Below are 12901 nucleotides of genomic sequence, written 5' to 3'. Positions count from 1 at the left end.
AGTTCAACTCTAGCCAGTACACATTTTAATTCATGAGGAAACAGAAGACTCACTTTTCAGGTGAAGCAAATCATATCACCTAAGACTATTACTACAATGTGCAATGTAAAAGTGAGACCATTTTGACAGAATAATTTCAGGACAATTTACTTCTTAAAAGAATGCATTCTAAAGAGAGGGCTATTCGTGACAACCTCACAAGTAGGAGGAAACAGTCTACCTTAAGAATAACCTGACCCATGTAGCTCTGATATGAAGTATAACTTCAGACTACAATGCTGGGAATTCCAAAAGAAAAAAGAAAAAGAGAGAGACAGACAGACAGAATGTCATGCTAAAGCCATCTCCATGGCTACTGGAAGCTGTTTTAAACAAACAGAAGCCATGCTACTTTGAAGAGCTGAAAATCTACTGGCATCAAGTTTCACGTTGTAATACAAATGCTAAACAAGCTAGCACAAACAGTAGCGTAAAGTGCCATGGAAACATGCAAGAAGAAATGGAGTTGTAACACAGTTTCTAATACTGCCATGTAATGCAATGTGAAAGAATACTCTGTTCTATATAGTATATACTGTATTTTCAAACTACTGCTAGCATGATTATTAGCCTGAATAAAAGCTGCAAGAATAATATGAAATATAAAGGGTCAATTTAGAAATACAATAAAATGCTAAAAAATAAGAAGTAGTAAATGTGCTGGCATAGCATAGTTAAGATTTTGGCATCCATGTGAAGGAGTATGTTATTGAAAAACAAAGTCTGTAATAACTACGTAGATGGCAGCTGCAAGGACATCCATGAAGTAAAGAAATGTAACATCAAGTTTCAGATAGTGCTGGAACACCATGTTTCAGATAATGCAAGACTGAGTTTCCATGGATCATCAAACTACAAAGAACCAAGGACAAGGGAACAAAGGAAAACTGTTATACAAAAAAAGAACTGTATTACATCAGACTTTGAGAAAAATACCAGAACTTCTGGTATAAATGTAACTATACATAAACAGACTTTGCGAATTTGCTATAGAGAGCTGACAGCATATGTGTTGCGTGTTTGTAGAACCAAAAGTCAAATGTAACAGAAATGTCGTACTATCTAAAGCAGTTTACTGAAGCAGTTTGCCTCCATGTATTTATTGTACTTAGTACAATCCAGTATCTAAAAGCTGTTCATACTAAGAGTTAATATACTGTGATGTGCTTGCATGCAAATGTAAATAGCAAAAAGTAACCAACAGGAAGGCAGTACAGAATTCTTCACAATGGCTCTTAATGGCAAAAGGAAACCTAAAAAGGAAGTTAGTTTTGGTGTTGCTTGTGGGTCAGTTCTAAAAACTCAAGTTCAGTTATATGAACTAATATCTGACATGTCATAGCCAGCAAAGTACCAAAGTTATATGCCTTGCTGGACCTATCGCTTCTGATTTCAGAATCCATACAATAATAAATCCAGACAAAATCTTACAAAAGCAGATATGATGCAAGGAGCACATCTGAACTACTAGAATTCTTATTTTCCTTTAATGTGAAATGGTTTTGCCACAATTTAGTCATTACCAATTCATTGATGAACTGTTTAATAGACACAGGGCAACAGACAAATATAAATAACCAGATATGAGTGAAGGGGAGTTCTAGGAAATAAGAAGTTATGTACCTACCATAACGTTCCATGTTAGTTGTTTTCATCTCGCCTTCCTTCTTGCTGGTTGGGATTGGAGCCAATTCTCGGCTCCGACTCGGCCATCTTCAATAGCTCGAGAGCTGTTTACTGGCTCGAGGCTACCCCTTATCCCATAATGCCTAGAGATAGCTACCCAGATCTTGTTTGGAATAGCTAAACCAGACATAACAACATAATAATTCAGTCAAGAACCAGTTGACTATACCTGCCATATTCTCTTAGGTCAAAAAAGGAGACAAGAGAACACACAGCCAGTGAAACAGAACAGAAAACTCCTCTCAGTCCACTAGGACAGGGGGATGGAGGGTGGGACGCAAGAAGGGAGGCGAGATGAAGACAACTAACATGGAACATTATGGTAGGTACATAACTTCTTAATGTTAAGTTGTCTATCTCGCCTTCATTCTTGCTGGTTGGGACAGCGTCCCTAGCACCTAATATCCTGGGTGGCTCAGTGGAACAGACTCTTCAGAACAGTGGAACCAAAGTCAGCTCTGCTCCTTGAGACCATATCCAACTTGTAATGAGAAATAAAGGTATGAGGGCTTGCCCACGTGGCCGCTGCACAGATAGAATCCATGGGCAACCTAGACTGGAAGGCTACAGAGGTGGCCAAGGCCCTAGTAGAATGGCCTTTCGGTTTAATAGGTAACTCTTTATTCCTTAACTGATAAATGAAAATAATAGTGTGTGACAACCATATGGACAAGGTTACCTTGGAAACTGGGAGACCTTGTTTGCCCAAGGTGTAAGAGAGGAATAGTTGGTCCGATTTCCTTACTTCTTTAGTTCTGTGCAGGTAAACGTGCAATTGCCTATGAACATCCAATTGGTGTAGTTTGTATTCTGTCTTGTTGGTATGATTAGGGAAAAAAACAGGAAGATCTACAGATTGGTTTAAGTTACTTTCTGAGCAAACTTTAGGGAGAAAGGAGGGATTAGTCCTCAGAGCAACCCTGTCCTTATGAAAAACCAAGTAAGTTCAGAGACGCTACCAGAAAGAGCGTCTTCCAAGACAGGAACTTGATAGAGCAGAATTAAGGAGGTTAGGACTAAATTAAGGTCCCAAGGGGGAGGGGGATCTCTCACTGGAGGCCTAAGAAGAGTCGCCCCTCTCAAGAAAGCTTTGCATAGCTTGTGAGACATAATGTTAGAGTTCGAAAAACCAACATGAAAGTTAGAAATGGCCGCCATTTGTACCCTGATCGTAGAAGCAGTGGACCCAGAATGAAACAGCAGAGCTAGGAATTCCAAGATTTCGTGGACTGGGGCTGAGAAGGGATCCACATTCCCAGTCTCTGCCCAACAAGAAAAACGTTTCCATTTGCTAGCATAAGTTTTCCTCATTGTAGACTTGTGAAAGGACACGATAATGTGTCGGACTGCTGGGGAAATGCTGGGAAGCCTGGCTAAGGTTGGAAGTGGAGCAACCAAGCTGTGAGCTGGAGGGTTTTTAGGGATTGATGCAACCCACCTGATTGATGAACCAGGAGGTCTGGAATTGGGTCCAGAGTCCAGGGTTGATCAAGAAGGTAATGGTGCAGGAACGAAAACCATATCTGTCGAGGCCAGTAGGGAGCAATGAGGATCATTTTGCAACCCAACAATATTGCTTTCTGTATAAGTTTGGGTATCAGAGGGAATGGAGGAAAGGCATAAAGAAGTCCCTGGGGCCAATCATGGACTAGAGCATCTCTGGGTGTGTGACCTGGAAGCAGGAGAAGGGAGAAGTAGTTGCTGCATTTGCTATTGAAGGGGGTGGCAAAGAGATCGCAGTAAGGCTGTCCCCATTTGCGAAAAACAAGATTCGCCATATCCTGATTCAGAGACCGCTCATGAGGCATTAGAATAGCTCTGCTGAGCCTGTCTGCTATGACACTGGATCTCCCAGGGATGTGCATCTCAATCAGAAAATGATGGGAGGAAATCGCCCACTGCCAAAGCCTGAGTGCTTCTCGACATAGGGGGTAGGACCTGGTTCCGCCCTGCTTGTTGATGTACCACACCACTGACATGTTGTCCGTTTGGATAACAATGGTCCCAGGAGGAAGAGAGCCTTGAAGGGCTTGCAACGCCAGGAGCACGGCTCTCATTTCCAGGACATTTATATGCAGATGGTACTCGTGAGGTTGCCATGTGCCTTGGACTGTCCTGCCCAGATAATGCCCCCCCCACCCTATCAGGGAGGCATCTGTCGTCACTGTGGCTACCAGAGGGGGTTGTATGAAAGGTCTTCCCTGAGTAACTAGTGGGGAGACCATCCACCAAGAAAGATGCCTTTTGCATGCGTCCGTGATCATGATCTCGTGTGTCATGGGTAGCTCTTGGAAAGACCACTGCGTGAACAGAAGCCACTGAAGAATCCTCATATGAAAGCACACCAGTGGGATTAATGGAGCCCAGAGTTTGAAGGACGTACCAGACTTGGATCCTTTTGCTCTGCATCAGAACCTGTACCTGTTGACAAATTGCGGACACCCTTTCTGGTGGTAGCCTTGCAAACATATCCCTTGTGTCTAAGTCTGCTCCTATATGTGATAGATTGACAGGGCAACAAGGCAGATTTTTTTTAAATTTATTGTGATGCCGAGCTGTGAGCAGATTGAGATTGTGTAGTCCCGTGCTTGTATGAGTTGATGCCTGGTGGTAGCAGTAAGGAGCCAGTCGTCTAGATACAGAAACACCTGGAATCCTTGATGCCTCAGGTGAGCCATGACCACTGCCATACATTAATGGTGAACACCCTGGGGGCTGTGGTGAGACCAAAGGGCAGAGCTCTGAACTGATAATGACTGGCCCCCAGCCGGAAGCGAAGATATCTTCTGGAGCGCCTGTCCATCTTTATATGGTAGTACGCATCCTGAAGATCTATAGAGCACATCCAATTGTCCTGACCCAGAAAGGGTAGAATGGACTGTAGTGTGACCATCCAAAACTTCATTTTTTTCTACAGACCTGTTTAGTCTGCTGAGATCCAGAATCGGTCTCCAGTCCCCTGTTTTTTTTGGTACTAAAAAGAACCTTGAGTAAGTTCCGGATCTGTGCTGGTCTACCGGGACTTCCTGGATGGCTCTTTTTTCTAGCAGTTTTGAAACTTCTATTACTGCTTGCTCCCTCAGATTGGGTGGAACATCTGGGAGGGTCTTCCTTGACTGGAAGGGGGGTTGAAGGAAGGGGATTTTGTAACCTCCAAATATAACGGACCGTACCCTTCTGTCTTGTGTTAAACTTCGCCAGGCTTTTGGGTACATTGAAAGTCTTCCCCCGACTGCCTCCAGAGATGAGCAGCCGGTCAACCCTTCAAGGATGCTGAAAGGGATTATCAGAGAAGGATTCTCTGTTGCCCTGGTTCTGCAGACCCCCTCTGCCACGAGGGCGGCATCTATTATTATTGTTTCCCCCTCTGCCTCTGGAGGAAAAATCACTACGTGTGTCAGGCAAGGCTACCTGAGATTTACGGAACCACATCTTACCACTCTTCTGACCTTTGGGGTAGGGTCTAGAGGGAGTAGAAAAATGGACTCCCACGGCAGAGAGAGTCTTGTCTTCTTGCTCACACCTAGTCAAAGTGTCTTTCACCTGTGGTCCAAAAAAGAAAGGAACCATCAAAGGGAGTGTTGGTGAAGGACGCTCAAAAGGGTTCTGCAAAATTACACAGCCGCATCCAGGCATGCCTCCTAGGGGCCACCCCAGTACCAGCGGCTCTATTCGCCCCATCGGCTGCATAGGAAATGAGCCTCATGGAGGAGTTAACAACAGAATTAAGTGTCGTTAGCTGGGAAGCCACCTTAGCTTGTGCTCCCTCAGCTGTTGGATCTTGGACGGTATCTCTGAGCTCTTTAAAGAGATCCCTTTGAAGGCGAGTAAAATGACATAAGTAGTTCAGTGACCTCATAATGAAGGTTGCTGAAGCAAACATTTGCTTCCCATATCTGTCCATCATCCTAGACTCCTTGTTAGGGGGGTGGACAGACGAAGCGGTCTCCGCTAACTCTTTTTTTGTGGCTGCTGCTACCACCATAGCATCAACAGGGACACCTTTCATAAGGAACTGTTTATCCTGGGGTGCTGTAATAAATTTACCAGGTCTCCTTGGAGTTGGTTCCACTGTATCCGGAGCTGACCAAGCCTTTCGAGCCACCACAGTCATAAGTGGATCGAAAGGCGGAGACACCCAGGAGGTGGAAGGTCAGGAACTGAAGGCATCCAGAAATACAGACTCTTCCTCAGAAGGGGCTAGGGGATTCCAGTTCCCCCTCTGCTTGAGCATCTCCAGGATGTACAAAAATGAGACATCCTCAGAGAGGGATCTTGGGGACCCTTCCGATTCATCTAAGTCTGCATCAGAAGTGACAGACTCAGGGGAGTCAATATGCTTCCTCTTGCACTTCTTCTGAGAGGGCTCTGAGAGATCAGGGGAGGCCTCAGAAGATGAGGAAACACCCAATGCCCTGGAGCATCAGTTCCCTACGCTTGGTGCCTGGAGGAGGAGCAGAGGTTGGCACAGGCACTACAGGGGATGGAGCCGGTGGGGCTGATAGTGGAGCTGACTCAGTGGCCAGCACACTCCGCATGACATCGAAGGCATCCCTGCCACGATGCAGAGAAAGCTCTGACTCTGAAGAAATAGGAATCTTTCTCCGCACCAAGGGAGATGGCTCCAAGGCCAATGTAGGAGCCGAGCTCACCTGTGCCAAAGCTCAGAGAGGGAGAACGGGGTCAGACAAGGGTCCGATGCCACTCGCCCCCTCAGAGCCGATGAGGGAACCCCAATGCCCAGATCCCTCAATGGACAGCACCACAGAGGGAATCGGAGTCGATGTCAGAACCAAAGGAGATAGTGTTATCGGAGCCGATGGTTCCACTACTTGAACCCCAACGAACTCCGGCTCCAAACGCATTGGAGTCGGAGGACGAACATCAAGAGAAGTGGACAGAGACGATACCTGTTGAGGAGTGCTGGACAACAACTTGGCCAGTGCCTGCGACTTCAGCAACCTACTGACCACTCTCTCCACATCGTGGTCCAAAAGCCTAGAGGACCGAGAGGAGTGAGAGGATCGGTGACTGCGCTCGCTCTGGAGTAAAGGAGACCATGGAGCCGAATGCACCGATTCAAGTGAGAGGGACCTTATCCTCTTGTGGCTCTGCGACGGCTCCAAAGCCTCTGATGGAGCCGACGGGAGAATGTCTTGTCAGTGCCAACTGGAACTTATGTGGAAGGTAAACCCTGAACTGAAGACAGCTCTGAACTCGGACCCGACGGCTTAGTGGGTTTAGGGGATTTCACAGGCTGTGAGCTCTTGGCCGGTGAATCCTGGGGTTTTAAAAGGCCCCTAAAAATAAAAGTTTATTCTTACGCTCCTGCAGGACTCTTGGATTAAAGGCATGGCAGATAGAAAAAGAGTCCTGCAGGTGCACAGCGCCTAAACAATAGACGCAAGAAGTGTGCCCATCTGTCAGAGACATTTTCTGACAGCATGAGTCACACTTCTTGAACAAAACCTTGGATTCCTTTGACATCCTTGACAGTAAGGAAAAACAATTATAACAATAACAATTATAACAATAACAACCAGAAGCAAAATACAGTCTACAAAAAAACACACAACAATAAAGACTATAGCTAAAGGTTTTTTTTTTTTTTTTTTTTTTTAAGAGAATAGGAAAGCCTCCAACTTAAATGGCTAGCCTATAAGAGAAAGGTAGAAGGGAAAGCCTCTAACTTAAATGGCTAACCTGACAAGAAGAGGTAGGAGGGGAGGGGTGGGGGAGAACTCTCTAAGTTAAATGAGTTCTACAAGAAAACAGGAGGGATACTATGAGCTAAACAACTGACTATCACAAAACAAGACTATTGTTAACAATAAAATACTAGAAGGGCTGAATTCTAGTGAAGAAAGTTATATAAAAAACTTTATACGAGCCTGAGCCAGAAAAATGACACCTTGCAACTGAAGCGGCAAACGAGATCTGGGTAGCTATTGCTAGGCATTATGGGATAAGGGGTAGCCTCAAGCCAGTAAACAGCTCTTGAGCTATTGAAGATGGTCGAGTCAGAGCTGAGGATTGGCTCCGATCCCAACCAGCAAGAATGAAAGCGAGATAGACAACTTAACATCCAACATTACATGTAGGCAGGGACGTCGGAAGGCATATGCACTGTACTGATTTCAGTACAACATCTTTAGAAGGGGGGGCTAGCTTTTTTAATTAAAAAAATTACATATTTTTCAAAACAGCATTGGCTCCTTTAAGTTACATTTCATGGCTACAAACCAGCCAGTCAGAATTGAGCTTCACATCATCACGTCATGTCCGGCTGGCTGGCATCAAGTGGGAAATGTGCATAGCTTAAACCAACTGCCTGCGAGCGGGAAATGTGCATAGCTTAAACCAACTGCCTGCGAGCGGGAAATGTTAGTTTGAATGTTTTGGATTATGTGAAAGGCAATCGTGTGATGAACGGAATGGATTATCATTGTGGGAAATGTGCATAACATGAACCAGCTGGCTGTGAGTCAGAGATATTAGTTTGATGTATTATATGAAGGGCAAGGCAATCGGAATGGATTATCACTGTGGTGAGGTGATCGCAAAGGCAATCAGGTAAGTGTGTGGGAATGGATTATCATTGTGGTGTGGTGATCGCGAAGGAAAGTGTGTGTGTGTGTGTGTGTGTGTGTGTGTGTGTGTGTGTGTGTGTGTGTATTATCATTGTGGAGTGGTGATCGCAAAGGCAATTGTGTATATTATCATTGTGGAGTGGTGATCGCAAAGGCAATTGTGTGTGTATTATCATTGTGGAGTGGTGATCGCAAAGGCAATTGTGTGTGCATTATCATTGTGGAGTGGTGATCGCAAAGGCAATTGTGTGTGTATTATCATTGTGGAGTGGTGATCACAAAGGCAATTGTGTGTGTATTATCATTGTGGAGTGGTGATCGTAAAGGCAATTGTGTGTGTATTATCATTGTAGAGTGGTGATCGCAAAGGCAATTGTGTGTGTATTATCATTGTGGAGTGGTGATCGCAAAGGCAATTGTGTGTGTTATCATTGTGGAGTGGTGATCGCAAAGGCAATTGTGTGTGTATTATCATTGTGGAGTGGTGATCACAAAGGCGTGTGTGTGTGTGTGTGTGTGTGTGTGTGTGTGTGTGTGTGTGTGTGTGTGTGTGTGTGTGTGTGTGTGTGTGTGTATAAATGCCCCCCCCACCCACATAACACACCTGCTGGCTATAGGTGTTCAGGCTCAAACCCTCCTTTGCTTCAGGGTAAGAAGAGCCTAACGTCCTTAACCACCACCATTTCTGAACTTTGTTCAGATTTGTTTTTCTAAGAGTTGAGAACTATGGTGAGAAGTGAGAGTTGAAGTTGTATTTCCCCCATTATTGTTTTTGGTGTTTGTCCAGGTTTTTTGTGCTAAGGTGTGAAGTGAGAACTGAATTTGTATTCCCTCATTATTGGCTTTGTTTGTCCAGATTTTTTGTGCTAAGAGGTTGAGAGCTATCTAAATGATAACAATTAAGTTTCAGTCTTCCTATTTTTCAAACTGCTGATTTAGCATAGTGGTATGTTCCACTGACTGTAGTGCATAAGGTTCTGGGTTCAAGACATGCATGGTGGTAACACAGCATTTTATTCTAGCAACTTTCCAAAATTATGCAAGCAATGTTTAAAATGTGTCTCTGGTTTTTGGGCTTTTGTCCCTCCCACCAATAAATGTCTTTTTCCAGATTTCTTGTGCTGCAAAGTTCAGAGATACAGCTGAGTGTTGAGTACATTTTACAAGGAGCTGAGAGCTGCAGGGGAACTAAAGTTTAGTGCTGCTTATGCTGAGTCTGCTTGTACTGTTAATAGCACAACAGGTAGTGTACTTGCTTTTGATGCAGAAGGCTGTGGGTTCTTCTCCCACAGTAGGTAGATGCATTGCTGATACTGTACTGTGTTGTAAAGGGGGGTGGATGCTGTAGTCCTTTTTGGCAAAGATATCTAGTAGTAACTATGAACCTGTTATCAGTTTGCCATCCATTCCCTATTGCAATATTACTAGCATATCATTTTTTAATGCAACATAGGCAATTTATTCCTCAAGGGCAACAGGCACTTTATTTGTAGCTGAAACCATGAAATATAAAGTTGTTTGCTAGCAGCAGCCTCTTCATTAGTTACAGATTTCTTTAATGTGGAATTATGTAGATGGCTTTTACTAGTTCAGAGATTGTGCATATTTATTGATACTGATGGACTGTAGAAGTTTGAGTAGACTTTTATGATGGAAATGTTCTGAATTGGGCTGTTTTGTCATTATTGGTGCATGCATATTGTTTACTGGAAAAATGTTCAAAACAATAAATTTAAAAAGCTCTCTAACAACTATACCGTATTGTACAAGGAATATAATTTAATACAGTCAGGAAGGTGCATCTCCCCCTAACAATCCCCCCGCAAAATAGCAATTTTGGAAGAAAACATGGAGGGTTTACAATTACAAATAACTGTAAGGATCACAGTTATACATTACTTTTATTTCAGAAATGCATGTAGATTCTCTAATTTTGTCAGCTGCTCAAGTTAACAGTGCTCATATTAAAATGGTGTCCCTTCTTTGACAGGTTCCCAGCTGTACTGTCTGGCAATTTTATATTTTTGCATCACATTTTTGGTCCGTTTTTCATAAAATTGCGGTTTTCTGGCAAATTAGTGACAAATCATTAAAGACTGAAGTTAGAAAATAATGGCAGACATTTGAGTTTCAGATTTCATACCTTTCAGAAAATTCGTACTAATGCAATACCTACTACTATTCTATTATCTTTCTATGTTTGTAAGAGCAATATTTAAAAAAAATGTCCATATTTTTGGGCCTTTGCCTCAGTTTTATTTATGGGTTTGTTGCTCTAAGAGGTTGAGAGGTATTTATGTGTGTGTGTGTGTGTGTGTGTGTGTGTGTGTGTGTGTGTGTGTGTGTGTGTGTGTGTGTGTGTGTGTGAGAGAGGTAGGTAGGTAGCATACCTCTCAACTGTCCAAATTTTACAGAATGACCAGATTTTTGCCCCAGATTTTTTGCCTGTTCCTCATAAATTATGTGATTTTCTAGAAAATCATTGAAGGCTGAAGTTGCTAAATAATGACAGACATTTGAGTTTCAGACCATGTCCTTTAGAAAAATTCATACTAGCAAAAATCCTGTTATTTTAGCAACTTTCTCATACTAGCACAAATCCTGTTATTCTAGCAACTTTCTAAGTTCACGAGAGCATTATTTAATATCTGTCCCTGTTTATTTTAGACTTTGTCCATATTTCTTGCACTAAGAGGTAGGTAGGGGTGTGTGTATGAATGAAACACCCTAGTTAGGGGTAGCAGGTGGTTAGTAATTTACTCAAGCTCAAAAGCTGTAGCTTAGTTACAGAAAACAAAAGCATGAATCCTCTACCCCAACTACCATGCTGCATTTTTCAAAGAACTGACTTTCAGGTTCATTTTCAATTCAAGGAACTGAGTTTGAGTGAATCTATATTATATTACTGAAGAGGCATTACAGTGAATGCCTCTTCATCAACACTAAAAGAGTGAACCATGAATTACGAGAATGGCCGTAGCTTGGCTGGGGAAGGGGGGTAGCAGTTTGAGAGCTGTGAGTACAAATTTGAAAATCCTAGCTACACCCCTGCATGTAGGGGACTTTGCCCTTACATCTCTTTACTTAAAATTACATCAATAGAAGTTGTACAGCCTTGGAGGATGTTTGCACAATTTGACTAAACAATCCACTGATGAACTGGGACTTGTGAAACAAAGACATAATGTATGTGACACTGCCATCCTGTAAAATGTACATTCTGAATAACTGAACCTGATTATATTCCTAATCCCTGTTATTGGCAAAATATTAATGAGAAAAAAATGCATTTGGTATGCAACACTTATTCAAATCTCAATGCGTTTCAATACAAATATGTCTTGTTTAAGGAAGTGAGATTTTTTTCTTGCTAAATTCTTAAGAAGTATTATTTTATTTGTGCAAAAAAATGCCAAATAATACGTTCAGGAAAATGCAGAGGATGTATGTACCATTAAGCGTGAGAAAATACAAAAACAGAAAAAGATCTGGGGCATTTATGCCAGTGTGTATAACGGTGGCAGAATATATGAGGCAGCAGTATGAAAGAATGGGGAATATTAAGATGCATAAAAAAAATCACTAGCAGAAAACTGTTATTATTCCTTTATATAGAATGAGATAACTGATGAGACCATTTCAGAATACAGTGTGTATGCCTGGAGACTGCCTTTCAACAAAACAATGCAGGGTGGAAACTTTTCATAAGAGGAAGAAAATGTCAGAAGACATGCAAAGATGGGTATAAAAAAACAAACAAATATTCCATCAATAAAAGGGGAAGAGACATGGCAAACGCATTCAGGTGCCCGAAATAATCCACAAATTCCAAGAGGCGGAGTGTTTCAGAAAAGGAGGCACATAAGGCAGGGAGGGGACACAGTGTAAAATGTAGGAAATGTGAGAAATTATTTTTTTCTTAAAAGACAAGGTATTGGAGATATAGAATCAAAATACAAGGATATTTCAGGAATACTTGACTTATACACAATGCAATTGTAGAATGAGAAAAAGGAGAAGGAAGAGGATGGTGCACAAAAGAGACAAGAAAATGATCATACAAGATATACCAAACTTTTCTTATCTGTCATCAAATCATATAATTTCTGTGAATGCCAGAATTTTAATCATATAAACTGATATGTAATTGCCCACTATAAAATTTAAATACAGGTGGATATTACCATCATAAAGAACAGATTTACATTTAATAATTGAAAATGCTTTTAGTTCAGATGGCTTTTATTTAAAGAAGTATTTCTTATTGTTTGCAACAGCTATCTATATTTATCTGTTAGTACAACCCAAATGGAAAAAAAAACAGACCTCACAAACCACAGCATGGTTCTCTTCATCTTGGGCATCAATCAGTTCTGCGAGAAAATACTCTCCATATGTATTTATCAGAGTTTCATCTTGTCGAGTAAAAATAGGAATAAGATCATCATGGTCTCGTACCCTAAGGAACAAAACAGCACATTTCATTTAAGAGCAACTTGATGAGCTGAAATTATTCATTATGTAGTTGCACGTTTTGTTCAAGATATTACTTATTTGCAATTATCGTCTTTCTGTAATGCATTTAC

The 12901-nt window shown here is 42.1% G+C and overlaps 1 protein-coding gene across 1 annotated transcript in view; it reads right to left on the bottom strand.

Annotated features, from left to right (window-relative positions):
* CFAP61 (cilia and flagella associated protein 61) overlaps positions 1-12901 on the bottom strand; it is a 4145169-nt gene that overhangs the window by 3284631 nt on the left and 847637 nt on the right. The window contains exon 7 of the mRNA XM_044057082.1: positions 12642-12774. Within this exon, the coding sequence (XP_043913017.1) occupies positions 12642-12774 (133 nt within the window). The remainder of the gene's footprint in view (positions 1-12641; positions 12775-12901) is intronic.

This window comes from Protopterus annectens, chromosome 1.part2 (assembly GCF_019279795.1).
Source record: "Protopterus annectens isolate FY-2018-M chromosome 1.part2, PAN1.0, whole genome shotgun sequence".
NCBI classification, from domain to species: Eukaryota; Metazoa; Chordata; order Ceratodontiformes; family Protopteridae; genus Protopterus; species Protopterus annectens.
The sequence above is the reverse complement of the archived record's forward strand: the minus strand, read 5'-3'. Positions and strand labels throughout refer to the sequence as shown.